The sequence below is a fragment of the Aedes aegypti genome, chromosome 2 (assembly GCF_002204515.2).
Source record: "Aedes aegypti strain LVP_AGWG chromosome 2, AaegL5.0 Primary Assembly, whole genome shotgun sequence".
Lineage (NCBI taxonomy): Eukaryota > Metazoa > Arthropoda > Insecta > Diptera > Culicidae > Aedes > Aedes aegypti.
Genome location: NC_035108.1, coordinates 92,935,581 through 92,963,357, shown reverse-complemented (window position 1 = coordinate 92,963,357; position 27,777 = coordinate 92,935,581). Strand labels below are relative to the sequence as shown.

The following is a 27,777-nucleotide window of genomic DNA, read 5'->3' as shown; positions in this document are numbered from 1 at the left end:
GTCATTACTATTACTTTAATTATTAGCCTCTTCGGAACCGTCAAACCAAAATACGGCAGAGGTTCCATTAGAAACATACTTAATTAGACTTCCCCAGCGTGTTGACCAATTATTTGCAGGTACCATTTGCGCAGATATGTCTTCGATTATACATAAATTAACAAATTTAAGAACATAAAACATTAATGTACACATCTCATAAACAAATCTAATAACCACAGTTGGTTGTTGCAGGAACAATTGCGTTCATATAGTTTTTATTGATTTGGTTAAAATGGATAAGTCTAACATCTATGACATTTTGGGAAGAGAAACAATCTTTTTCCGCCGGTAACTGGAACGCATTATTGCATCATTGCTATGCCAACGTGTTATATATAGAAGTCATTTCACCTAAATGCAAGTTTAGTCGCCAGTTGGCCTTGGAACGGCTCAAGTAGCTAGTGGTATATTTTCTTTCAATGTTTGAAGCTGTTTGTTTATCAGTAAATTTTAAAAACGGTTGGCCGATAAATTGTGTACATAAGAGCTGTAGTGAATAGCTTATATAATGGTTGTATGTTCAGCATTGGAAGAACAGCTATGATCAATAAAGTGTAATCGAGCATGGAGAAATAATTAACAGAGAAGTTTAAGAAGAGGCATCATCATTACATTGTTGGTAAACGATCATGGTTTCCGAAATAGAGCAGTTATTTTAAATAGCAGAGAGAATAGACCGTGTTTTTAATTGAGTTTTGTAGTTGTACGAATAGTATTGCGTTGTGTTGTAGGGTAAAAGCACCGGTTTTGGCAAGCCCAAGAGAAAATGTCAATAAAAAATTATAATATCTTCTTCTTCCTGGCATTAACGTCCCCACTCACAGTGAGAAAATCGGGCTCCAAAATGCGACTAAATGCAATATCTCAGCTGGGTAACGGTTTCAGGAAATGATTTTGACCATTCTAGATCGGAAAAAAGGCTGCTGAATCGATTGGTGGCGGTCCCATTGACCCGGAGACTTCGCTCTGACCACTTAGAGCCCTGGAACCATCCTGAGTTCCTTACGGCAAGTACAATTATTGGAACTGATATAAACTGTCATGATTTCGTTTTGCTGCTGAACAGCACACGACAATATTATTGCATGGCGGATTTAGTGATATGAATTATTGACCATTATGGCCATTTCATGGTTCCGGAACTAACCCGGAACATCCGTAAAATTGGCAATATTGAAAATAAAAAACATGTTCTGATGGTTCCTTTGTCTCTTGTTGATTAGAAAGAAGTACTCTCATAATTCGTATTTAGTAATCTGAATGTTTGACCATTACGGCCATTTTATGGTTCCAGAACTAACCCGGAACATCCGTAAAATTGGAAATATTGTAAAGAAAACAAATGTTCTGATAGTTCCTTTATGTCTTGTTGATAAGAGAAAAGTATTCTTACAAGGTAAAACTTCATTCTACTACTTAAAACCAAAATGGCGTCAAAATCCAAGATGGCCGCAAGATTTTTTCACTCAAAATAATACTTCTATTCTTCATCTGTCTCAAATAATACTCCAACGATTGAAAACTTGTTTCTATGTTGTACAAAAAATGATGTTTACATTGATTGCACTCGCCATATACGTCAAAATAGTAGAACATGATTTAGAAAATCGTTCATTTGATAGGGTAAAAACCTTTGCTCACCTAGTTTCTGTAGCCTATCTTATGCAATATTTCCTCAGCTTTCTGATGGTGATCTCAGAACTAAAAACTAGCGGTGCGCTAATGGTGAAAAAACGGTTTTTCTTACAAAATTCAAAATGGCGGCCAAATTTAAAATGACCGGCAAAATTTGTTTAAGTTTAAATTAAAGCTATATCTTTTCTCTAATACCTAAGATTTATCAAAAAATGGGCTTTTTCGCAAACTGTTCAGCTAGCTGGCGTACGAGGGGTCCACCAATTTGAGAAAACAGAAAGGACCACCCTTAAGTTTTATCGAAAACTAGCGATCAGTGACATAAAATTGGAATTTTAACGATGGGTGCCGATGGCGGCTTGGTTTCAGCGAGAATTGCTCGTAGGCGATATACGAACATGCGCCATTAGGCTGCATGCAATCTGTACGTATATCGCCTCGACATTTGTACTTTTATATCCTTTTATGTACGATCGTGTGTTCACTGGGATGTTTATAATTTTTCGAATTAGGAATCAAATTGCCATCCCCTTTGTGCTTTTTCAGGATCTTATTTGCAAACATTTAAAAATAAAGAATTACTTTTCCGAGAATATACTTGCCCTGAATCCCAATATATCTGCATGTATGCTTGACAAACATATCGAGAAGAATATAACCTAGTGTTCCGGTGTTTGTCAATTACAATGTTGAATTTTAAAAAAATATGTATGATAACTCATATAAATTTATCTGCTCTGAGGGTGTTTTCACCCCCAAAACCGACCCTTGGTTGTGCCACTGCTCCAGTGGCTAAGCCAAGAAACATTCCTGACGAAAAGATTCAATGGCTGAAGCGGGAATCGAACCCAGACCCCATGACACGATGTGCTTAAATGCCTGATGAAACTAACAGCACGCCCATAAGGCCCACTTTGGAATTTGGAAATTGGAATGCTACCCACCTCCTTTGCTTACAATTCCTCGATCGCCCCACACTTTCAAGATCCTGCTCCACTTGGTCAAACCACCTAGCTTGTTGCGCTCCCCTTCGTCTTGTACCGGCCGGATTTGAGTTGAACACCATTTTTGCGGGATTGTTGTCCGGCATTCTCACAACGTGTCCCACCCATCGTACCCTTCCAGCTTTGGCGACTTTCGTGATACTGGGTTCACTGTAGAGTTACGCAAGCTCGTGGTTCATTCTTCTCCTCCATACGCCGTTCTCACATACTCCGCCGAAGATCGTCCTAAGCACATGTCGTTCAAAAACTCCTAGCGCTTGCAGGTCCTCTTCGAGCATTCGAGCATTTGTCCACGTTTCATGTCCGTAGAGGACTACCGGTGTAGTAATACAATACCACAATCTCACCCGCTTCATATTTCTACGAAGCACATACTCATAAATTAAACACTTCCTCTATTTGACACAGCAACAACCTAAAATCTGACCACCCATATTTGACCTACTGGGAAAGTCTCAGCAGGCCAAGTTTACACAAACTGTATTTTGCCTTCCTTATTATGATACCTCCAAATTGTTACCATATGTGCACAACAAGCACTGTCCGCATTTACGACATCTGTTTATCAAATATACCAAGCGTTGTGCTCACTCCTCGTTCAACCATTCTTTACCACATTAGGTTACCACTTAAGCCTTCTCCGAAATAAAGATTCATTCGTTAACCATCACTCAGTTAGTTAAGTCAAGTTTAATATCCGAAGTCCGGTAACCTATTACATGGCGACCGTGACGAAAGAATTAGCTCGTCGGTTTAAAGTGAAAATCTGGTGTAACCGAAGCAAAAATGGGTTCAACCGAAACAAAACCAGCAGTGCCACCGGTTACACACGAACAAATTGTGAGCATAATCAATGCTAGCAACGCGAAAAACAAGGAACACGCCGAGAGAACCACAGTTTCGACGGAAGTTATTGCGTACACCTTAGTGGCCATAGTGATTTTCGTACTTATTTACCTGGCGTATAAGTTAATCACTAACTACGAACGTATGCATACCCAGACACGCGTGAACAATGCAGTTAGCCGGAACAATCTGAAAACAAGTGTAGTTTAATGCGCGTGGACAAAAGTTAATAAGGGAACACTCACTCAAAATGTATCAGCCAATTGCGCTTTTCTGTGTAGCGGTAGCTCTTATGCTAGCGACATTCTACATCTTGTGCGCGATAATCGAACAGCAACTCAATGAAGTGTCACTATTTCACTAGACGAAAACACGGAGTGCACTTGAAAAGGCTTTGAAAAACAGATTTTGACAGTTCACAAAATTCAGCAACGGTATCGAAGTGATAATAGTAAAGTACGTCAAACCACCGATAGACAAGTGACAGTTTACAAAAAAAAATCACACGGAAAGCAGCAAGCAGGTAGCTGCTCAACCGTCCCGCAGTGCAAAACGTAGCCGTGATGAGCCAAGCAGAATTAATAGTACGACAGTGCAAAACTTAGCCGCATAGCCGTGATGAGCCAAGCAGCACCAGCAGTACAACAACAACAAGGTATTGGCCGAGTATGAACAGGAACAGCATTGTACAAACATGTATGTATTAGATAACTTGATATGTATTCGATTTTGTTATGAATTACCCGAGAAAACAAATCCCACCAATAGCAAACATTTTTTATTCCCAACTATCAGGCAAGCAATAAGCGACCTAAAAAAAATCAAAGACAACCTTAAAAAGTCAATCTACAAGCAAATTTCTAAAGAAACTTTAGAGTCGAATCTTAATTTAGCCAAAGAATTAAAAGAAGTGATCGAAAATTGTCTAGTAGAAAGGTACCAGGAATTACCGTCCAACGAATTCAACGAAATCTGTAAGCAAACTAGAGACATCTATTGGGAAATTTGCACAATAACTAAACGAAAGTTAGCCAGCTCAGACGAAACGCCAAAAATGCCGCCGCCGGAAGAAAATTTTGATCTGAAAAATGCTATTGCGCTGGTACAACCATATGATGGTTCGCCACAACAATTGGAAGCTTTCGTTGACGCAGTAAGTTTACTGTCGGAATTAATCAAACCCGACCAAATGCTTACTGCAACAAAATTTGTTAAAACAAGGTTAAGTGGGAGAGCTCGTCTAGCTTTACCCACTAACGTAGCCACACTCCAGGGAATAATCGACGCGGTATCGAATAACTGTAAAAGTACTGAGTCACCAGATACAGTGTTGGCAAAATTAAACAGGTTAAGATATACACGCGCAGAAAACTTTTTGGAACAAGTTGAAGCGCTTTCAACCCAATTGACCACCATGAACATCCAAAGCAAGATTCCAACAGATGTTGCCACCAAAATGGCAACGAAAGCTGGAGTCGACGCCTTAATCAACGGAATAATGGACAATGTAACTAAAATCATATTAAAGGCTAATGAATTTTCAACAATTCAATCAGCCATACAAAAGGTGAACGAAAATATTGGCCGATCCGCTCAAGTATTGACAGTAAATGCTAGGAGAGGATTGCCGCGGAAAAACAACTGCTACAACAATAATCGTGGCAACTACTGTAACAACTACGGTAATCGCGGTTACAACCGCAACAGTTACAATAATCGCCAAAGCCGAACGAATTACAATGAGGGTTACAATCAGAGAAATCATTATTCTCCACGAGGACGCGGAAATTTTCACAATAATCGCGGATTTACTCATAATTCGACACAAAATAATCAAAGAAATCCACGCGTTTACTACACTCAGTCTAACCAACATCCGACGAATCAGCAACCGCAGCTCGTGCCCAATATTGCATATCAGCAACCAAGTACCCTACAAATATCCCACAGTCTGGAGCAATACAACATTTGCAGCCGCACCCTTTAGGCGGAATTCAAGGGCAGTTTACACAGTGAATGTTTCTGCCAGTAACTTCGTTACAATTCAAACAAATGTAGCAAATCAACCCTGCACCTTTATCGTTGATACTGGAGCAGATGTATCAATCTTAAAAACTAATTATATTACCACAAATATTACGTATAATCAACAAAATCAGAGTACCTTGAGAGGTATATCAGCCCAAGAAATTTCAAGTCTTGGTAGTGTAAATATAAACTTAATTTTAGATAATTTCAGTTTACCGCACACATTTCAATTAGTGAATAGTACGTTTCCAATACCTACTGATGGTATATTGGGACGTGACTTTCTTGCAAATTTTACATGTAATATTGACTATAATTCTTGGTTATTAACGATAAATGTAAATAACTATTCTTTAGTAGTACCGATTCAAAACAATCTGAATGGTACAATTATCTTACCCGCTCGTGCAGAAACAATAAGACATATAAGCAATTTAAACCTAGATCGAGATGCTTTGATAGAATCTTCAGAGATTTTACCCGGAGTATTCTGCAGTAATACTATAGTTTCTAAGGATGCTCCATATGTTAGAATAATTAACACTAACGAAGAAAATATAATATTAACGCATTTTACACCACGTATTCATTCATTAGAAAATTTTCACGTATACAAAATTACAAATAATGATAACATTGATAGAAATAAGTCATTAGAAAAAGAATTAAATTTCGAAAATTTACCAAATTCTATTCGTACACCACTTTTTAAGCTCTGTAGCGAATATAACGACATTTTCAGTCTCCAAAATGATCTCCTCACCTGTAATAATTTTTATAGGCAAAAAATTAGACTGCAGGATGAAGCTCCTGTATACATTAAAAATTACCGCAATGCACATAGCCAACGTGATGAAATTTGCCGACAAGTTGACAAATTAATTGAAAACGATATCATTGAGCCGTCAGTATCAAGTTATAATTCCCCAATACTTCTAGTGCCAAAAAAGTCCACAACCTCTGATCCAAAGTGGAGATTAGTTGTGGACTACCGTCAACTAAATAAAAAATTGCTTGCTGATAAATTTCCCCTGCCAAGAATCGATGATATTCTCGATCAACTCGGCAGAGCCAAATATTTTTCAACTTTAGATTTAATGTCTGGTTTCCACCAGATTGAAATCGATAAAAACTCAAGAGAATTTACTGCATTTTCCCTTCAAGAGCGAGGACATTTCCAATTTAAGCGATTGCCGTTTGGTCTTAACATAAGCCCGAACAGCTTTCAAAGAATGATGGCTATTGCACTAAGTGGCCTGAGTCCCGAGTGTGCATTTTTGTATATTGACGACGTGATTGTCGTAGGTTGTTCAGTCGAACACCATTTGAAAAACTTAAGAAGAGTATTTGAATGCTTTAGGCAGAGAAATTTAAAGCTTAACCCTGCTAAATGCAACTTTTTTAAAGCAGAAGTCACATTTTTAGGGCACAAGATCACTGATAGAGGGATCCTGCCCGATAGTTCGAAGTTTGATGTCATTAAAAATTATCCCAAACCACAAAACGCTGACCAAGTTAGAAGTTTTGTGGCAATTGTCGTATTCTTTCAAAATAAAAACATTTTTTTTTCATGGCGTCACCAGCGGTTATATATTTTTTCATTTAATCTTTTTTTTCACTCCGAGCAAACTGAACGCAAACCGTCCGCGTCAAAATTCGTTATTAGACTGAGGAGCATGCGCAACGACATCGACCAGTCTTAGGCCCCAAGCACAATGTGAGCGGCAGCGCGGTACAACGGCATAACGACAAGCCCATCTTGATCTACACTTTACTTATCAATCCCATGTTTACTAAATTTTTTTCAACATCGACTTGACAAGTAGAGTGTAGCTCAAGATGGGCTTGCCGTTATGCCGTTGTACCGCGCTGCCGCTCACATTGTGCGTGGGGCTTTACTGCGACGCACACCCCTCTCTTTTTCTCCTTCACTTTGCTTCATTCCATCCTATTCAGTACCCGCGTCGTAGCGTCAATCGACGTATTTCTCATCCGCATCCATTCAGCTCAACCCCTCTGTCTCCGCATTCGTTCTCGCTGTTCGCATACATTCTCGTGTTCATTTCGATGATTTCGATCACTTGCGTTGGAAGCGAAAGCAAAACTTACAATTACACTGAACAAAATGCTCTAGAATTAAAATATTCAAAGTTTTCTTTTAGCTATGAACTTAATGATTTTGTGTCTTTACGGTAGAATTGTTATTTTTCTACATTTACTCTATGATACTACATTCGCCTTTTTCTCTACTCTTCATATTAATACATAAATTGCTGTCATATAGCATTGCCAAAAATATGTTAATACATTTTTTTTTGTTTTTATATCTTCTTAGTTTTGAATTCATTATTTATTTATTTTTACAGTAATTAACAAAAAACATACCGCATGGAGTATCCCAACATAATCGTTTCAACAAACCATACATAATCATATATGAATCTAACTATTTCCAAGAATTTGCACTATTATAAGTCTTACACTCTTCGTTTTATCTTGTCTATCGTTTCTTCTTGGACTTTCATTATATTAAAGACCTTTTAATATTATAGACATTATTGATATTAAAACTGTCCTTGCGAGGACTTTCAATCAATTCGATAGTAATACCTTATTATTGTGTTTCGTAATTTATTTAACTGCAAAGTTTTGTACAATTTATTTTTAATTACTAGAATTTTTTATAAAAATACTATAATAAACATAATCATGATCATATGCATCAGTTAAACTGTCGTATTTATATCAGACTTTAATTTGTGATCATATAAATGCAATTAAACAAAACATACTCATCGACAAATATCATCATCAGGTCAGCCTTTAAAACCGTTGTCGGATAAATAATATCGGCTTCCGCATTAAATTGGAATTTCCGTGTTATATTTTTTTTTTCCTTTTTGTCACAATCAAATTTAATCAACAACTCATCGACTGAATACTAATGAAACCATGATCCTTTCAGCAATCCAAATTCATGAAAAACATTTTGTCATCTCCTTTCATGTTAGTTTTATGTCATAGAAGATTTTAGTATTATGAATAATTTCTGATTTTACGTACTCAAAGAATACTTGACACAACTTTCAATTTTGCAGTTTTGTTTCACATGATTTATTTTTTTTATTAATATAGAATTTGAAGCGTAATTCATTGAATGAAATAAACCATTAATGTACAATTGAAACGTACACGTAGATACAATTTAATATTATGTAACAGAACACTGTTGTGCTTTTAATAGTTCCATACCTTTCAATTTGTGTCAAATTCCTATTTCCGTGTTAAACAACTGTTGCTTTTTTCTGTGTAGCTTAACTGAAATTTACTGAGTAATTATAACAATTCGATTTTAATGCAAATATAATATTATTCGGTTTCATGTTCTAACTGCAGTAAACATTGACCTATAGTTTTGATAACAAACACTTCACTTGACTTCAATGTTGAATTTCTTATTTGATGACCAGTCATCTGTTATTGAAATCGTTGATTTACACCTTAAAATTACTTAGACAAGTTTTCCAGTTAGTAATTAATTTCACATTCACAATAGCCAAAGGAAAGATGCAAATTTCAAAATCAATTTTCTATCCTTTTTTTGTTTATATATAGAGAGTTGTTTTTAATGTTGCATATATTTTTTTTTGACGCAATCAACATTTAAGAGTTTACCTCCATTCATTTCCATAATTCATTTATTACTGGTAACACAACATCTCTTCTTATCATATTTATAGACCACGATTGAATATTCCTATAATTTGACATACTCTAGACTTAAAACTTATAAAAACACAAAAAAAAAAACAATAAAATTATATGTATGTCAATGCAAGTTCTTTAGTTACAAATTTACAAATAAAACAAAACCAGATAATTTTCAATTAACTGCTCATTGAGTACATTTTCATGTTCTATATTTTAAGAAGTAACATTAGCAGCGTTTTCATCTTGAATGGAACTGATCAGGTTCCTGAAAAATCTATCTAGTCTCAAAACCAGACTGTTTCATATCAACTTTTACAAGTTTTACATTTCCTATATCACAATAATAGCTGATTTTAAACACTTCGCTTAGATGGAGCTGACCAGGCTCCTGAAGAATCCGTTTAGTAACAAAACTAGAGAACTTGCAATCAGTATACTCAACAAACAAGTTTTACATTTTCAATATCCTAATAAGTATAACTAACTGATTTTCATCACTTGTGTAGGATGGTCAACGCTTCGAATAATCCACAAGACCAGAAAATTTTCAAGCAACTTTCTCAACAAACGATTTTGACATGTCAATATGTGATACTAGCTGGTTTTCATTATTTCTTTTGGATGCAGCTGACCAGGCTCTTGAATATTCATCAAATAGCAAAACCAGAAAATTTCCAACCAAGTTTCACAACAAACGAATTTTCCATGTTCTATATCTCGAAGTAATACTAACTGATTTCCATTTTTTTTGTAAACAAATAACTGACCAGATTCCTGAAAAATCCTTCAAGATACAAAACCAAAAAATTGCTAATCAATTTTCTTAATAAACGATTTTGACATGTTCTATTTCTCAATAAGTGATTTTTAACACTTCTCTTGGATCCAGTAACACAACCAGAAAACCTGCAATTAACTTTCTCAACAAACAAATGTTATATTTTCTACCTCAATAAGTAATACTATAGTATGCTATAGCTGATATTGATCACTTCTCGTGGATGGAGCTGACCAGGCTTCTGAAAATTCCGTCAAGTAACAAAACCAGAAAATTTCAAATCAATTTTCTCAACAACGAATTTTACATGTTCTATATTTTCATAGGTAATACTAGTTGGTTTGCATCACTTTTCTTGGATGGAGCTGACCAGGCTCCTGAAAAATTCCGTCAAGTAACAAACCAGAAAATTTCAAATCAGTTTTCTCAACAAACGAATTTTACATGTTCTATAATTTCATAGGTAATACTAGCTGATTTTCATCACTTCTCTTGGATGGAGCTGACCAGGCTCCTGAAAATTCCGTCAAGTAACAAAACCAGAAAATTTGTAATCAATTTTCTCAACAACGAATTTTACATGTTCTATATTTTCATAGGTAATACTAGCTGGTTTGCATCACTTTTCTTGGATGGAGCTGACCAGGCTCCTGAAAAATTCCGTCAAGTAACAAACCAGAAAATTTCAAATCAGTTTTCTCAACAAACGAATTTTACATGTTCTATAATTTCATAGGTAATACTAGCTGGTTTTCATCACTTCTCTTGGATGGAGCTGACCAGGCTCCTAAAAAATTCCGTCAAGTGACAAAACCAGAAAATTTCAAATCAATTTTCTCAACAACGAATTTTACATGTTCTATATTTTCATAGGTAATACTAGCTGGTTTTCATCACTTCTCTTGGATGGAGCTGACCAGGCTCCTGAAAAATTCCGGCAAGTAACAAAACCAGAAAATTTCAAATCAATTTTCTCAACAACGAATTTTACATGTCCTATAATTTCATAGGTAATACTAGCTGGTTTTCATCACTTCTCTTGGATGGAGCTGACCAGGCTCCTGAAAAATTCCGTTAAGTGACAAAATCAGAAAATTTCAAATCAATTTTCTCAACAACGAATTTTACATGTTCTATATTTTCATAGATAATACTAGCTGATTTTCATCACTTCTCTTGGATGGAGCTGACCAGGCTCCTGAAAATTCCGCCAAGTAACAAAACCAGAAAATTTCTAATCAATTTTCTCAACAACGAATTTTACATGTTCTATAATTTCATAGGTTATACTAGCTGGTTAGCATCACTTCTCTTGGATGGAGCTGACCAGGCTCCTGAAAAATTCCGTCAAGTGACAAAACCAGAAAATTGCAAATAAATTTTCTCAACGACGAATTTTACATGTTCTATATTTTCATAGGTAATACTAGCTGGTTTTCATCACTTCTCTTGGATGGAGCTGACCAGGCTCCTGAAAAATTCCGGCAAGTAACAAAACCAGAAAATTTCAAATCAATTTTCTCAACAACGAATTTTACATGTCCTATAATTTCATAGGTAATACTAGCTGGTTTTCATCACTTCTCTTGGATGGAGCTGACCAGGCTCCTGAAAAATTCCGTTAAGTGACAAAATCAGAAAATTTCAAATCAATTTTCTCAACAACGAATTTTACATGTTCTATATTTTCATAGGTAATACTAGCTGGTTTTCATCACTTCTCTTGGATGGAGCTGACCAGGCTCCTGAAAAATTCCGTCAAGTGGCAAAACCAGAAAATTGCAAATCAATTTTCTCAACAAGGAATTTTACATGTTCTATATTTTCATAGATAATACTAGCTGATTTTCATCACTTCTCTTGGATGGAGCTGACCAGGCTCCTGAAAATTCCGCCAAGTAACAAAACCAGAAAATTTCTAATCAATTTTCTCAACAACGAATTTTACATGTTCTATAATTTCATAGGTTATACTAGCTGGTTAGCATCACTTCTCTTGGATGGAGCTGACCAGGCTCCTGAAAAATTCCGTCAAGTGACAAAACCAGAAAATTGCAAATAAATTTTCTCAACGACGAATTTTACATGTTCTATATTTTCATAGGTAATACTAGCTGGTTTTCATCACTTCTCTTGGATGGAGCTGACCAGGCTCCTGAAAAATTCCGTTAAGTGACAAAATCAGAAAATTTCAAATCAATTTTCTCAACAACGAATTTTACATGTTCTATATTTTCATAGGTAATACTAGCTGGTTTCCATCACTTCTCTTGGATGGAGCTGACCAGGCTCCTGAAAAATTCCGTCAAGTAACAAAACCAGAAAATTTCTAATCAATTTTCTCAACAACGAATTTTACATGTTCTATATTTTCATAGGTAATACTAGCTGGTTTTCATCACTTCTCTTGGATGGAGCTGACCAGGCTCCTGAAAAATTCCGTCAAGTGGCAAAACCAGAAAATTGCAAATCAATTTTCTCAACAACGAATTTTACATGTTCTATATTTTCATAGGTAATACTAGCTGGTTTTCATCACTTCTCTTGGATGGAGCTGACCAGGCTCCTGAAAAATTCCGTCAAGTGACAAAACCAGAAAATTTCAAATCAATTTTCTCAACAACGAATTTTACATGTCCTATAATTTCATAGGTAATACTAGCTGGTTTTCATCACTTCTCTTGGATGGAGCTGACCAGGCTCCTGAAAAATTCCGTCAAGTAACAAAACCAGAAAATTTCAAATCAATTTTCTCAACAACGAATTTTACATGTTCTATATTTTCATAGGTAATACTAGCTGGTTTTCATCACTTCTCTTGGATGGAGCTGACCAGGCTCCTGAAAAATTCCGTCAAGTGACAAAACCAGAAAATTTCTAATCAATTTTCTCAACAACGAATTTTACATGTTCTATAATTTCATAGGTAATACTAGCTGGTTTTTATCAATTCTCTTGGATGGAGCTGACCAGGCTCCTGAAAAATTCCGTCAAGTGACAAATCCAGAAAATTTCTAATCAATTTTCTCAACAACGAATTTTACATGTTCTCTATTTAGAAAGATAATACTAGCGTTTTTTTTTTGTCACTTCATCGCCATCTAGTAACATAACCAGAAAACCTACAATCAACTTCCTCAGCAAACAAAATTTTAAGTTCCAAATGTCAAAATAAATACTGCTTTTCATTTTGGATGGAGCTGACCAGGCTCCTGAAAAAAATAAGTTACAAAACCAGAAAACTTTCAATTAATTTACGCAACCCATGAATTCTAAAAGTTTCTCAATAAATATTACAAGCTTCTTTTAATCACTTCTCTTGGAGCCGTCAACAAATCAAAAAAGCTTCCAATTAAATTTCTCAACAAACGAATTTATCATGTTCTGTATCTCATCAAGCCATACTATCTGAATTCTATCACTTCTCCTTGATACTTTTGACCTGCCTCTTGAAAATCCATAATGTAACACCCAGAAAATTTCAAATCCACTTTTAAATAAAACAAGTGTAAATTGATCTACGGTAAAGGGGAATTCATGTTTCTTTATTTTTCTTGCAGAGGAAAGAATATAAAGAACAATAATAAGCTTAAAAAATAGAGCCTCATACGTTTATTATTATTATTATTATTATTATTATTATTATTATTATTATTATTATTTATTTTATTTTTTTTTAGAGACTTAACTTTTCTTATTTATTTTCATTCCTAGTTCTCTTTTCAAACTACCCAAATCTACTTATTGGTGGCAGTAGCCCACTCGCTTTGCATTTTAATTATTTCCTTCAAATCGCATATTTTCTCCATCTAGCATATGTATATGTCTTATTAAGCATCATGCAGGAATCCACTCATCTGCAGTGCTAGCAGTAGCCCACTCGCTCTGCTCTCTTTTTCTTATCCTCATTTTTTTTTAAGAATTATGCAGGAATCCGCTCATCTGCATTACTAGCAGAAACCCACTCACTCTGCTTTCTTTTGTTTTTTTTTTAATTCTTTTTTTTATGTTTCATGCAGGAATCCGCTCATCTGCAATGCTAGCAGTAGCCCACTCGCTCTGCTGATTCAATTATTTATTTCAACTCTCTTTCTCTCTTTATAAGCATCATGCAGGAATCCGCTCATCTGCAGTGCTGGCAGTAGCCCACTCGCTCTGCTCTCTTTTCCTTATCCTCATTTTTCAAAAAAGAATTATGCAGGAATCCGCTCATCTGCATTCTCACTCGCTCTGCTTTCTTTTGTATTTTTTTTTTTTTAATTCTTTCTTTTCAAGTTTCATGCAGGAATCCGCTCATCTGCAATGCTAGCAGTAGCCCACTCGCTCTGCTGATTCAATTATTTATTTCAACTCTCTTTCTCTCTTTATAAGCATCATGCAGGAATCCACTCATCTGCATTACTAGCAGAAACCCACTCGCTCTGCTTTCTTGTTTTTTTTGTGTGTTTTTTTTAAGCAGCATGTAAGAAACCGCTCATCTCAACATCATCCTCAGCAGTAGCCCATTCACTCATCATTATGTTTTGATAACTTATTATTATTATTTTTACATTATGCCACATTTGCTCGTCTGCAATGCTAGAAGTATCCCATTTGCTTAAGCTATTAATTTTGCAGTATTTTTCACAATTCTCAAAATTTGCTGAAATATAATTCGTCAATGTTAGTTCTGCTTTTCTACATAATGCAAATAATTGAAAAATGATAGGCAGTTTAAGGTTGGTATTTTTGGTTATAAATTTGTTTTACGATAATGAAATATTTCCATAAAACATGTATGCTAATATCTCACGATTCATGACATTGAATTCAATGACAATCAAAATATAAGAACAAGAAGAACTTTTTTTTTTTTATCGTGCTTCAGTTGCAGCTGTGGCATGATTACCCTGACTATACGTTAGCTTTGTAAATATTTAGATTTAAGATTTTAGCAAAAACAAAACATCTATTTGCAAAACTTTTATAATTTTACTTCTGATTGTCAAACTCTTCTCCCCTGTTCTCACTAAGCATCTTACCTCGAAATTTCAACACCCATGTATCCGATCTACTCCTCTGCTTTTATCACATTCTCCATCCTATAACATTCACTGCCTACAGATTGCAATTCACAAAAAACCAATCAAATATTGGTGTTTACACATTTCACACAATAATATTGCCGATTGAAATTAGTCACAACACTACCGACTGTGCCATGTCGTATTCTTTCAAAATAAAAACATTTTTTTTTCATGGCGTCACCAGCGGTTATATATTTTTTCATTTAATCTTTTTTTTCACTCCGAGCAAACTGAACGCAAACCGTCCGCGTCAAAATTCGTTATTAGACTGAGGAGCATGCGCAACGACATCGACCAGTCTTACTGCGACGCACACCCCTCTCTTTTTCTCCTTCACTTTGCTTCATTCCATCCTATTCAGTACCCGCGTCGTAGCGTCAATCGACGTATTTCTCATCCGCATCCATTCAGCTCAACCCCTCTGTCTCCGCATTCGTTCTCGCTGTTCGCATACATTCTCGTGTTCATTTCGATGATTTCGATCACTTGCGTTGGAAGCGAAAGCAAAACTTACAATTACACTGAACAAAATGCTCTAGAATTAAAATATTCAAAGTTTTCTTTTAGCTATGAACTTAATGATTTTGTGTCTTTACGGTAGAATTGTTATTTTTCTACATTTACTCTATGATACTACAGCAATGTGTAATTATTATAGAAAATTTATCCCCAATTTTGCAAAAACTTGTAGTTGTTTGAATAAACTACTTAGAAAAGGTGTTACATATAAATGGACAGACGAATGTCAGTCTGCTTTTGAAAATTTAAAGTCTATGTTGCTTTCACCAAAGATACTTCAATACCCGGATTTCCAAAAAACTTTCATGATTACCACAGATGCATCGGATTTCGCATGCGGTGCGGTATTATCTCAATTACACGAAAACAATGATCTACCTGTTTCTTTCGCCAGTCGCGCGTTTACAAAAGGCGAAGCAAACAAGCACATCATTGAAAAAGAATTAGCAGCTATTCATTGGGCGATAATGCACTATCGACCATATATATTAGGAAGACATTTTACTGTGCGTACTGACCACCGACCGTTGGTTTACCTGTTCGGTATGAAAAACCCATCATCAAAGTTAGTGCGAATGAGAACTGATCTCGAAGAATTTGACTTTGATATTGAGTTCGTACCAGGGAAAAGTAACGTCGTAGCAGACGCCTTATCTAAATTTAAATTAGACTCTAATGAGCTCAAGAAAATGAATATTCTGCAAGTGCAAACAAGGTCAATGACAAGCATACCTTGTTTAGCCAATTGCGATGAAAAGTTGAAAATAATGAAGCCTGATCAACTTCGAGTATATGACGCAATAAATAATGCGCAAGTAACAAATATAAAGAAACTTGCATTTCAAATTTTATATAATGAAAATCTACCGGTAGTAAATGTAATAATTTTCGATAAATAATTTAAAAATGGCCTAACTCTAGCGTTGGGACTAGAACTTAATCTAAGAAACTTGAAAAATGTTTTTCAAATTATTAATGATTTTTTTAAATCATCCACATCCAATAATACTTTATCAATTTCAAAAGGTGATGCTATATTCAATTACATAAGCCTAAATGACTTTAAACATACTGGGAACAAAATTCTTAAAACAGTTCAAATTATTATTTTTGATCCACCCAAAATAGTATCAGACCCTACAGAAATACAGAGACTTTTACTACATAACCACTCTTCACCCACTGGAGGACATACTGGTATATCCCGATTGTACAAAAAATTAAGAAATTCTTATGTTTTTCCAAACATGAAATACACTATCAGCAAATTTGTTAAATCCTGTGAACAATGCAAATTGAATAAGCATTTAGTTCCTGTAAAAGAAAAGTTGATCAAAACAACTACACCGGTTAAACCATTTGATATAGTTTCAATAGATACAATCGGACCGTTCAGTTTAACTTCTAACGGCAACAGATATGCTGTGACCATTCAATGTGATCTCAGCAAATACATTATTCTTGTTCCCATTCCCGACAAATCATCATATACAATTTCCAAAGCAATAGTCGAACATTGTATCTTAGTCTATGGTCCAATGAGTGCTATCCGCACGGACCAAGGGACCGAGTACAAAGGAATTTTTGATAGCATATGTGATCTTTTAAAATTGAATCATATCTGCTCAACGGCATATCACCCTCAGACAATAGGATCGTTGGAAAGAAATCATAGGTGTTTGAATGAATACCTACGATCGTTCATCAATGATCTGAGAACTGACTGGGATAATTGGCTACCCTTCTATAGTTATTGTTACAATACAACTCCTAACTCGTCTCACGCTTACTCTCCATTTGAAATTATTTATGGCAAACCCGTACACAAATTCGATCATATAGACCTCAACTCTGTAGACCCAATCTATAATTACGATTCATATGTACACGAACTAAAACATAAATTACAATTAATTCATAAATACATCTTTGATAAAATAGAAGAAACAAAACTATCGAGAACACAAAAACTCAACAGTAATATAAAACCAACAAGCCTTAGTTTAAATGATACAGTATATTTGAAAATAGAAGGAAGGAAAAAGCTTGATAGCGTACACAATGGACCTTTTAAAATCATAAAATTAGATGGAAGTAATGCCGAAATAAAACATGAAATTTCAAATCAAACAATAATTGTACACAAAACAAGATTAGTGAAACAAAATAATTGAAAAAAAAAAATGTAAACCCAAAATGATAAGTGAGTAAACGACAAAGCAACGAATTTTATTTTTCATTTTTGAATGGTTCCACCATTCTTCTAAAGGAGGGAGGTGTAGTAATACAATACCACAATCTCACCCGCTTCATATTTCTACGAAGCACATACTCATAAATTAAACACTTCCTCTATTTGACACAGCAACAACCTAAAATCTGATCACCCATATTTGACCTACTGGGAAAGTCTCAGCAGGCCAAGTTTACACAAACTGTATTTTGCCTTCCTTATTATGATACCTCCAAATTGTTACCATATGTGCACAACAAGCACTGTCCGCATTTACGACATCTGTTTATCAAATATACCGCGTTGTGCTCACTCCTCGTTCAACCATTCTTTACCACATTAGGTTACCACTTAAGCCTTCTCCGAAATAAAGATTCATTAGTTAACCATCACTCAGTTAGTTAAGTCAAGTTTAATATCCGAAGTCCGGTAACCTATTACACCGGTCTTATTAGCGTCTTGTACATGGTACACTTAGTACGGAAGTGAAGTTTACCAGACCGCAAGGTCTTGTGGAGTCCATAGTAAGCACGACTTCCGGCAATGATACGTCTTCGAATTTCTCTGCTGCAGTTGTTATCCGACGTTATCAATGATCCGAGGTAGACAAATTCGTCCACCACCTCGAACTCATCCCCATCGATCGTCACGCGTCTGCCTATGCGTGCTCCATCGCGCTCGGTTCCTCCAGCCAGTAGATATTTCGTCTTCGACGTATTTACCTTCAATCCAACCCGATCTGCTTCACGTTTCAGCTTGGTATACTGTTCAGCAACCACCTGGAACGTTCTTCCGACAATGTCCACGTCGTCAGCAAAGCAGATGAGCTGGCTGGGTTTATTGAAGATTGTGCCCCGCATGTTGAAGCCCGCCCGTTTCATAACACCTTCTAGCGCAATATTGAACAGGAGGCAGGAAAGTCCATCGCCTTGTCGAAGTCCTTTGCGTGTTTCAAACGGGTCCGATAATACACCCGATATCATCACACAGCACTGAACACTATCCATCGTTGCTTTGATCAGTCTAGTCAGTTTCCCGGGAAAACCATTCTCGTCCATAATCTTCCATAGCTCTTCGCGGTCGATGGTATCCTAGGCCGCTTTGAAATCGATGAATAGGTAGTTCGTAGGGGCCCAGATAGCCGTAGTGATAAACGCGCAGCTATTCAGCATGACCATGCTGAGGGTCGTGGGTTCGAATCCCTCTGGTCGAGGATCTTTTCGTAATGGAAATTTTCTCGATTCCCAGGGCATAGAGTATCTTCGTACCTGCCACACGATATACACATGCAAAAATGGTCAATCGGCAAAGAAAGCTCTCAGTTAATAACTGTTGGAAGTGCTCATAAGAACACTAATCTGAGAAGCAAGCTTTGTCCCAGTTGGGACGTAATGCCAGAAAGAAGAAGAAGTGGTGCGTAGGGACTTGATATTCGCGACACTTTTGGAGGATCTGCCACAACATAAAGATTTGGTCTGTCGTCGATCGCCCGTCCACAAAACCGGCTTCTTAACTTCCCACAAATCTGCATGCCAGTGGCGATAGACGGTGGAAGATGATCTGGGAAAGCACTTTATAGGCTGCGTTAAGAATGGTGATCTCTCGATAGTTCTCACATTCTAACTTGTCACGCTTTTTGTATATTGGGTATATTATTCCCTCCTTCCACTCCTCCGGTAGCTGTTCTGTATCCCAGACCCTGAATATCAATCGGTGCAGACAAGTGGCCAACCTGTCCGGGCCCATTTTAATAAGTTCCGCTCCAATACCATCCTTTCCAGCTGCCTTGTTGTTCTTGAGCTGTTTGATAGCATCCTTAACTTCACCTATTGTGAGAGTTGGCACGTCTCCTTCATCCGCCGTACTGATGAAGCCATTCCTCCTGCTATCTTGATCTTCCCCCTCTGCGCCGTTTAGGTGTTCATCGTAGTGCTGCTTCCACTTTTCAATCACCTCACGTTCGTCCGTCAAGATACCTCCATCCTTATTCCGGCACATTTTGGCTTACGGCACAAAGCCTTTGAGGGATGCATTTAGTTTCTTGTAGAACTTCCGTGTTTCTTGAGAACGATACAGCTGCTCCATCTCTTCGCACTCCAACTCTTCCAGGCGGCGCTTTTTATCGCGGAATAGATGGGTTTGCTGTCTACGCTTCTGTTTGTATCGTTCCACGTTTTGACGGGTGCCTTGCTGCAGCATCATCGCCCGCGCTGCATTCTTCTCGTCCAAAACCATCCTTTTCAGCTGCCTTGTTGTTCTTGAGCTGTTTGATAGCATCCTTAAGGTGAAACGGCGTGTAACTCAATGAATCATTAGAATAATCATTGATGTAACAGTAGTAGTGTCGCCTTTCCATGTATATTTTCAAAACAAACAAACAAAAAATATAACATTTGTGTTAAGCATATTTTTATGTGAACACATGGAAAATTTAGTAGATTGACGAGTATTGGAAATCAAAATCAACTGTTCAATAGTACATATCAAAAGAAAACATTACAATTTAATGAAAGGCAACGGAATTTCTCTGTTTTTTAATTGGATTTATCGCATTTTTTTGTTATGCATCGGTATGGTTTATGTTTGCAAGGGATGACGGTGTTCCAAGGTGATTGGTGATAGATTTTTCTAGCAATTTTTATATGCTTGTTTTCGGAACATTTGCTGCATATTATAAAAACTTATCATTTTGCAAATAGTTTTCCATCACAAGATCACTGATTAAATAAAGTTTTAATGATTTTTGTGATCAATCCACAATAAATGCTATGATTTTACAGATAGCAACTCTGACATCACTGCGCTCAACGATCGCGATGATTGTGCACACACGATAGACGCGTCCCGACGCATCCCGACGCATCGCACTGTGGAGCTTTTCAATTATTTTGGGGGGTCCAAATTGATAAACACTTGTTATGATTTTATGCTTCGTAGAGATGGTTTCTGTAATTTGAGAGAGTCGAAAAACAAACAACGTATGAGTTTAAAGTTTCTATGCTTTGCCCAACCTTTCCGCACTGAAAATTCATACAACACAAAAAAAAGTTGAATATTTTAGACTATAAACCCAGGCATGCCTCAGTGTGCGGTGGCGGCGTCGATTCGCAACTAGTGAAAACCATCGCCATAATTGTTTTGAGTGAAGCGGTTGATAAAACTTTATAAATATTGAAATCCCGGTGGAAATGTGTTCCTTTAAGGAAAGTGAATAAAAGATTTGTTTGGTGGAAGTGTAGCGAACGCAATATGGAATCCAAAACACAAATGCTTGCCTCTGAATTACAATAGAAAAGGTAAGCACCTTCTATTTACAAGTGTAGTTGTGTGAGGCAATGAAATGCGGCATGAAATCTGAGATTTGTTTTGAGAATATAAATCTCATGTATATTGTCGCTAAATTGATAATGCTGTATCTGAAAGTGTTTATTAAATATTGAAATACTACCTGAAGCATTTTTCTTCGCATAAATTATCAATTTAATCAGGTAATAAGCAGTTATATTTCATCGATGTTGCAAACACCAATACTATCATAACAATATGTTAATGATTTTGGAAGAAGCCATTTTGTGATGACGCACCAAAAGGCCTTAACTTCACCTATTGTGGGAGTTGGCACGTCTCCTTCATCCGCCGTACTGATGAAACCATTCCTCCTGCTATCTTGATCTTCCTCCTCTGCGCCGTTTAGATGTTCATCGTAGTGCTGCTTCCACCTTTCAATCACCTCACGTTCGTCCGTCAAGATACCTCCATCCTTATTACGGCACATTTTGGCTTACGGCACAAAGCCTTTGCGGGATGCATTTAGTTTCTTGTAGAACTTTCGTGTTTCTTGAGAACGATACAGCTGCTCCATCTCTTCGCACTCCAACTCTTCCAGGCGGCGCTTTTTATCGCGGAATAGATGGGATTGCTGTCTACACTTCTGTTTGTATCGTTCCACGTTTTGACGGGTGCCTTGCTGCAGCATCATCGCCCGCGCTGCATTCTTCTCGTCCAAAACCGTCTGATACTCCTCGTCGAACCAACCGTTCCGTCGATTTCCTTCCACGAACCCAATGGCACCTTCCGCTGCGTTGTTTATGGCTGCTTTGAGATTACTCCAGCAGTCCTCAAGAGAGGCTTCGGTGAGCTCTCCCTCTTCAGGCAACGCTGCTTCAAGGCTTTGCGCGTAATCAGTTGCGACTTCGGGTAGCTAGAGTCGTTCCAGATTGTACCGGCGGGCGTCGGTACCAAATGGTGTTCACAACGGAGAGTCGTTGGCGCACTTTAACCGTCACTAGGTAGTGGTCCGAATCGATGTTTGCGTCGGAATAAGTTCTGACGTCAATAATGTCCGAGAAGTGTCTTCCATCAATCGCTGAACTTCCTGAACTAACGCTAAACTAATCGGTCTAAATTCCTCCTCCTGGCCAACCTGATCGTTGAGATCTCCGATAACGATTTTGACATCATGGCTTGGGCAGCCGTCGTATTCACGTTCCAGCTGCACAGAGAAAGCGTCCTTATCGTCATCGTCACTTGCTAGGTGAGGGCTGTGCACGTTGATTATGCTGATATTGAAGAAACGGCCTTTGATCCACAACTTGCACATTCTGTTGTCGATTGGCCACCACCCAATCACGCGCCTCTGCATTTCGCCCATCACGATGAAAGCTGTGCCCAGCTCATGTCTGTTGCCGCAGCTCTGGTAGATGGTATAACCTTCCCTATACGTTTGTACCGTCGACGCTTTCCAGCAAACCTCCTGCAGCGCTACGATGTCGAACTTGCGGACCCTCAATAATTCGGAAAGAATGCGGGTACTTCCCAAGAAATTGAGAGACTTACAGTTCCATGATCCGAGTTTCCAATCGTTAGTCCGTTTTCGATGCCTGGGACTATGCCGATTGTTCCGGTCCGAATTTACATTGTATGCTTCCTGTACTGATGATTTTTACGGCTGGCTTGTAAGGCCTGCACCAACCCCCTGTCTCGCCGGAGGATCATCGTGCACAGCACTGTTTACCCAAGTAGCACACGAAACATCTTTCAAATGAATGTTTCCCGAAAATGGTTTCAAAGATATATCAATAAAAGCATCTGTAACTTACCTGGTTAAAGTTCCGTTGCATATTAATCAAAAGTCCATAAGGTTTCATTATCGCTCCAATGAACTTGCATTTCTCCCCTTGTTTGACGTCTAACATGATCGAAACGGCGAGATTTGTTACCAGTGTCCTCTGCAAGCATCAATGAAGTCAAGTTTATCAAAATGTGTTCTGGAACTTTTGAAATAAAGTCTTGCAACTTCTCCAAAAATGCCAATTTTATTGTTATGTTTCAATATACTTTCATTAAGAGCATCCGCAACATAACTTCATTGCATGCAAGCTGCGTTTCAGTATCCACAACTCAAGAAGATTCATCCCAGTTGCGTAAAAGTTGCACAAAACTACGTGTATAACAGCTGAAAGTTTGTTTGTTTAAATATAGTTGCAGTTTAGTTAACTTGCACCTCACGTATAGTGTAATAACGAAAAAATGTTCTAGCAACAGTTTGTTTATTTACATGGCGTTTCTCGTATGTTGCGCGAAAGTTTTTGCACAAACTTTAGCTCTGTGGGGCGTGTTCATATTTTTCCAGTAATGAAGTTGTATCCCGAAAGGTGCAGTAAAGTAATAAGCAACAAAGCAATGTGGTAGCTTATATAGTGCATTGGTGAAGCAGTTTTTCGAAGAGCTGGTGGGGTAGTGAGTAGAGGAAAAGATTTATGATGTAGAAGTCGGGAGTTCGATTCTCGTTTATATTTTGGTATTCATTTTTTTCCTCTTGAGTATTTTGCAACAAATATGCATTTTCTCTATAACATATATATGTTGGCTCCGTCTCTTGCGCTTTTTGCGTTGCTATTCAGTGCAATTGAAAGTAATATTTCCAGCGATTCTCAACTCCGATTAGTTTTAAGAGACATGTTTATTCTTAAATTGAAACAAACTGTGTTGCTTGGGTAGAGTCCCACGCTGGCACTAGGACGATGATCAGCCGCTCCTAACATGGAGAACAGACGCTGTTTTGAGCCGCCCCTAACATGGAGAACAGACGCTCTGATAAGCTACACCCTCAGAAGAGAGGAGCCCCCCTTCCCTGTCAGCATACGACCAAGGTCCCACCAGGGTTGGTTACCCGATCTTCCCTACGGTTACTCGTACCCCAGGCGGCATCACGGGGATGTAGGGATGGGAGTTACTGGACAAGAGGCTAAGGACCACAAATGGGATCTATTTTATACCTGCAGGTACGCGAAGCACCAATGGTACGCATTGTCCGGTCATTTACCACCCACCCACCTCCCTTCTCCCCTCTTATAAAAAATGGTTACACCCTTGTGTTGTTCTATTTTAATCACTCGTGGTTGCTACACGTGCTATACGGTCATCATTACTCCTTGTTTGAGCTTAAAAACTATGCTGTTGATTCTGAAACTGAGTTTCCTATTAATCATTACAGACCTTACAAAACGTACATTTGTTCGGAACATAAGAAGTAGCGGAAATGATGGCTAAGCGATGGTCATTGATAGTGCTGTTGGCGTTAGCCTACAAGGTAAAAGCCCAGAGTAACCAGTTTGAGCTATCCATCGTTCACATCAACGACTTTCACGCACGGTACGAGGAAATCAACGAGGCTGGTGTAACGTGCAACACACAAGAAGGTGATGTTTGCCTAGGAGGATACGCTCGTACGGTGACGGTGGTGAAACAGTTGCTTGCCACCAGAAGGAATGCCATTTACTTGAACGCAGGAGACAATTTCCGCGGTACTCTGTGGTACAACATCCACCGATGGAATGCTACGGTAGAGTTCCTGAACATGCTGCCGGCCGATGCGATGACCCTTGGCAGTAATGAGTTTGCCCATGGAGTCGAAGGAGTGGTTCCTTTTCTGAACCATATAAACTCCCCCGTATTGTTGGCCAATGTGGACAACAGAGACGAGCCAACGTTTAGGAATTATCAAAAATCATTGGTCATCGAGCGAGGTGGTCGCAAAATTGGACTTATCGGGGTCATGCATAAGCCAAGTAATTCGAATGTAGGCAATTTGATTTTTGCTGTTGTGGTGGAAACTGTAAGGGAAGAAGCAGAGCTGTTGAAGCAACAGGGTGTAGATATCGTTTTTGTAATTTCACACTGTGGGATAGATGTTGACAAAATTATCGCGGAGAATTCTGGTCCAGAAGTTGACGTTATCGTCGGTGGGCGTTCACATACATTCTTGTACTCTGGTGAGCATCCTGAAATTCCAGATGTGGCGCTGGGCGAATACCCGACAGTTGTAACGCAGCAAAGTGGCCACAAAGTGTTGATCGTTCAAGCAGGGTCCTATACTAAGTTTGTGGGCGATATTGTGCTGGTTTTTGACGATGCAGGCATTATTCAACGATGGGAGGGCAATCCAGTTTATTTGGGATCCACCGTAGAACCGGGTGAGTTTGGCTAACCGCAGGATGACATTTTATTACTTTGATAATTTGGACCCTTTAGATTTTAGCAATTTGTTTTTTTATTCATATGAAAATAGGCCATTAAATACATTAATTACTTATATTCTAGACCCCACTATCGTGCAAGCCCTGATTCCGTGGAAGCTTTCCCTGGAGGAGGTGAGCAATCGCCACTTAGGATATGCGGATTTAGATCTCTCCACATCGGATTGCAGATCAGGTGAATGCAACCTGGGAAGCTTGGTTGCCGACTCGATGGTATCGGCCTTCATTCCACTGGCGCAACCCGGACACTGGACGTACGGAGCTATCGCTTTGATGCCTGTCGGTGATATTCGCGGGAGTATCTCGAAAGGAGGTATGGATATTGTTGATAGTGTCAATTCTTCTACATCACATTCCTTTTTTTTACCAGAAATCATATACGCCAACGTGTTTGACGTGTTGCCTTTTGAGAACATTCTGGAATGTATCGAGCTGCGAGGTGACTACCTTCTACAAGTGCTGGAGCAGTCTGTGTCTGTATCATACGACGAGGAGAAATTCTCTGCGGTCAACATGCTGCAGGTGTCTGGACTCAAAGTCAAATACGATATCTCGAAACCCATTGGAGAGCGTGTTGTTTCCCTGCTGGTTCTTTGCCACGACTGTATGATACCGTCTTACCAACCACTGAATCCTTTCAAATATTACCGAGTGATAACCAATGGCTACACGGTGACGGGTGGCACTGGGTTCCAACAATTTTCGGAGCATGGACGTAACAAACTTGCTGGACCGCTTGACAATGTGGCCTTTGAAGATTACATTAGACAACGATCACCGATAACGCAGGGAAGTGGTGGTCGAATTGAGATTTTTACAAAGAAGTTTGGAGTGTGGACATGATTTTTCAATAAAATCTTTCTTTGTGAGTATATCCTATATGGAATGGAACTATTTAGGTATTTGCATATTTCATTAAATTATCACCTATAACTAGAGAGGCTCCCCTGATTGATTTGCTTGTAATTTTTGCACCAGCGTCTGAAAACACATGCATTTTTCAAGGTCCCAAACATGCAATATAGATTGAGGACAAATAAATTCTGCAGTTTCGAGAAGTATTCAGGACAACAAATAAGTAACATATTCTGATGTGATACCACATTTTACCATTGTTATTATAATTTCAGATTTTCGTGAATGTTTTTAAATATCTAAATTCGTTCTGATTGCAAACATTGTTTTTGTTTCGCCATTTCCCTCTAAACAATCAATATATGGATTTTCGGTTATGTTCTAGTAGCAATTTATTGCGTTTAATGGTAGGCAACTATTTATTTTACAGAGCCTAAATATGAACAGCGTACATACATCATTGTAGTATGGGAGTAGAGAAAGTCCATATGATCATTTGTTCGAGCACTTATTCTAACGAGAATTTATAGATAGCCTACAGGAAAAAAAGCATTGATACAAACCTATCAAGATGAAATTTTTTGAAAAGTTTTAGTAAATAGTCTTCGATAAGTAGTAAAAATATGTTCTCCCTAGCGCAGTCTATCATTAGCACAAAATGTTCTATAACAATAATTATTAAAAAATTTCAATAGTTTTTCTTACAATTTTATTTCATGAAAGTTATCAAAATGTCAGCTGACATTCAGAATAATCAGATCTCCGTTGAGATTACTTCAGATAGGAATTCATGTATTTTTTTTCTTATTTTTCGCCAATGCACTTTACGGTACAGTATACTAAACGGTTACGAACATTGAACCTTTACATTTACTTTACTCCGTTAAACTACATTTATTTAAACAAGACTTTTGTAGATCTTCATTTCGCAGCGAATCGAACTGCGACTATGCAAATTGGTGTTGCGCAATTGTATGTGTGTGGTGCATTTAGGATGTGCAAGCTAATTCTTCACTTTGCTTCTTGGTGCCGGAACCGGTGACGATTGCCGGCTGCTATCCATCGATGCGTCCGAGGTCGTGTCCTGTCGATCGTCGCTACTGGTTCCACTTCCGGAATAGTCGGCCGCTTCGTACTTTTTGATTAGCGCATTATTGTTGGCGTAGGTCACTTCTAGTCTACGGAGGGATTTTTATAATGAAGTTGACACTTGATTTTCATTTCATTTTTGTGATCGGAAAGATTAGTAGGGTACTGTTTTGTTTTTGTGAACTTTAGCATGTTATTTGGGTGGCGGTAGGCACAGGGCTGGTAGCAGATCTCTTTTTTGAGGCATGGTTACTTTTTTTAATATTACTCTAAAATAAGTTCAATTTTAAATGAAAAGTATCTGAAGTTTCGAAAAGGAGAATGAACCCTTGCACCTTTTTCCTGCAGTGAGTCTTTGTGTAACTTCTTAAGGCTTTAGATGATTCTACAAGACTAATCCTTAGTTTATGCAAGTGGATAGAATTCCAGTGAT

General features: G+C 37.8%; 2 protein-coding genes across 5 annotated transcripts in view; one reads left to right on the top strand and one right to left on the bottom strand.

Annotated features, from left to right (window-relative positions):
• The first annotated feature begins 336 nt into the window (after nucleotides 1–336).
• On the top strand, nucleotides 337–26,782 carry LOC5574709 (apyrase). Of its 4 annotated transcripts, none has more exons than XM_021841545.1 (4): nucleotides 337–443; nucleotides 24,359–25,337; nucleotides 25,465–25,713; nucleotides 25,771–26,782. In XM_021841545.1, the coding sequence occupies exons 2-4, from the start codon at nucleotides 24,404–24,406 to the stop codon at nucleotides 26,241–26,243; spliced, it is 1,656 nt and encodes a 551-aa protein (XP_021697237.1). In that variant the 5' UTR covers nucleotides 337–443; nucleotides 24,359–24,403; the 3' UTR covers nucleotides 26,244–26,782. The 4 variants fall into 4 exon arrangements, with proteins under 4 accessions (XP_021697237.1, XP_021697238.1, XP_021697236.1 ...); XM_021841546.1 differs by lacking the exon at nucleotides 337–443 and adding an exon at nucleotides 525–657; XM_021841544.1 differs by lacking the exon at nucleotides 337–443 and adding an exon at nucleotides 525–661.
• LOC5574708 overlaps nucleotides 26,656–27,777 on the bottom strand; it is a 212,707-nt gene continuing 211,585 nt past the window's right edge. The window contains exon 10 of the mRNA XM_001661558.2: nucleotides 26,656–27,433. Within this exon, the coding sequence (XP_001661608.2) occupies nucleotides 27,259–27,433 (175 nt within the window). The 3' untranslated portion in view covers nucleotides 26,656–27,258. The remainder of the gene's footprint in view (nucleotides 27,434–27,777) is intronic.

Excerpts from the sequence above, each read along its gene's own strand:
- LOC5574709 (XM_021841545.1), top strand. The coding sequence starts at position 24,404 with ATGATGGCTAAGCGATGGTCATTGATAGTGCTGTTGGCGTTAGCCTAC. Across the intron at positions 25,338-25,464 it reads GGGATCCACCGTAGAACCGG|ACCCCACTATCGTGCAAGCC; the intron begins GTGAGTTTGGCT and ends CTTATATTCTAG. Across the intron at positions 25,714-25,770 it reads CGGGAGTATCTCGAAAGGAG|AAATCATATACGCCAACGTG; the intron begins GTATGGATATTG and ends TTTTTTTACCAG.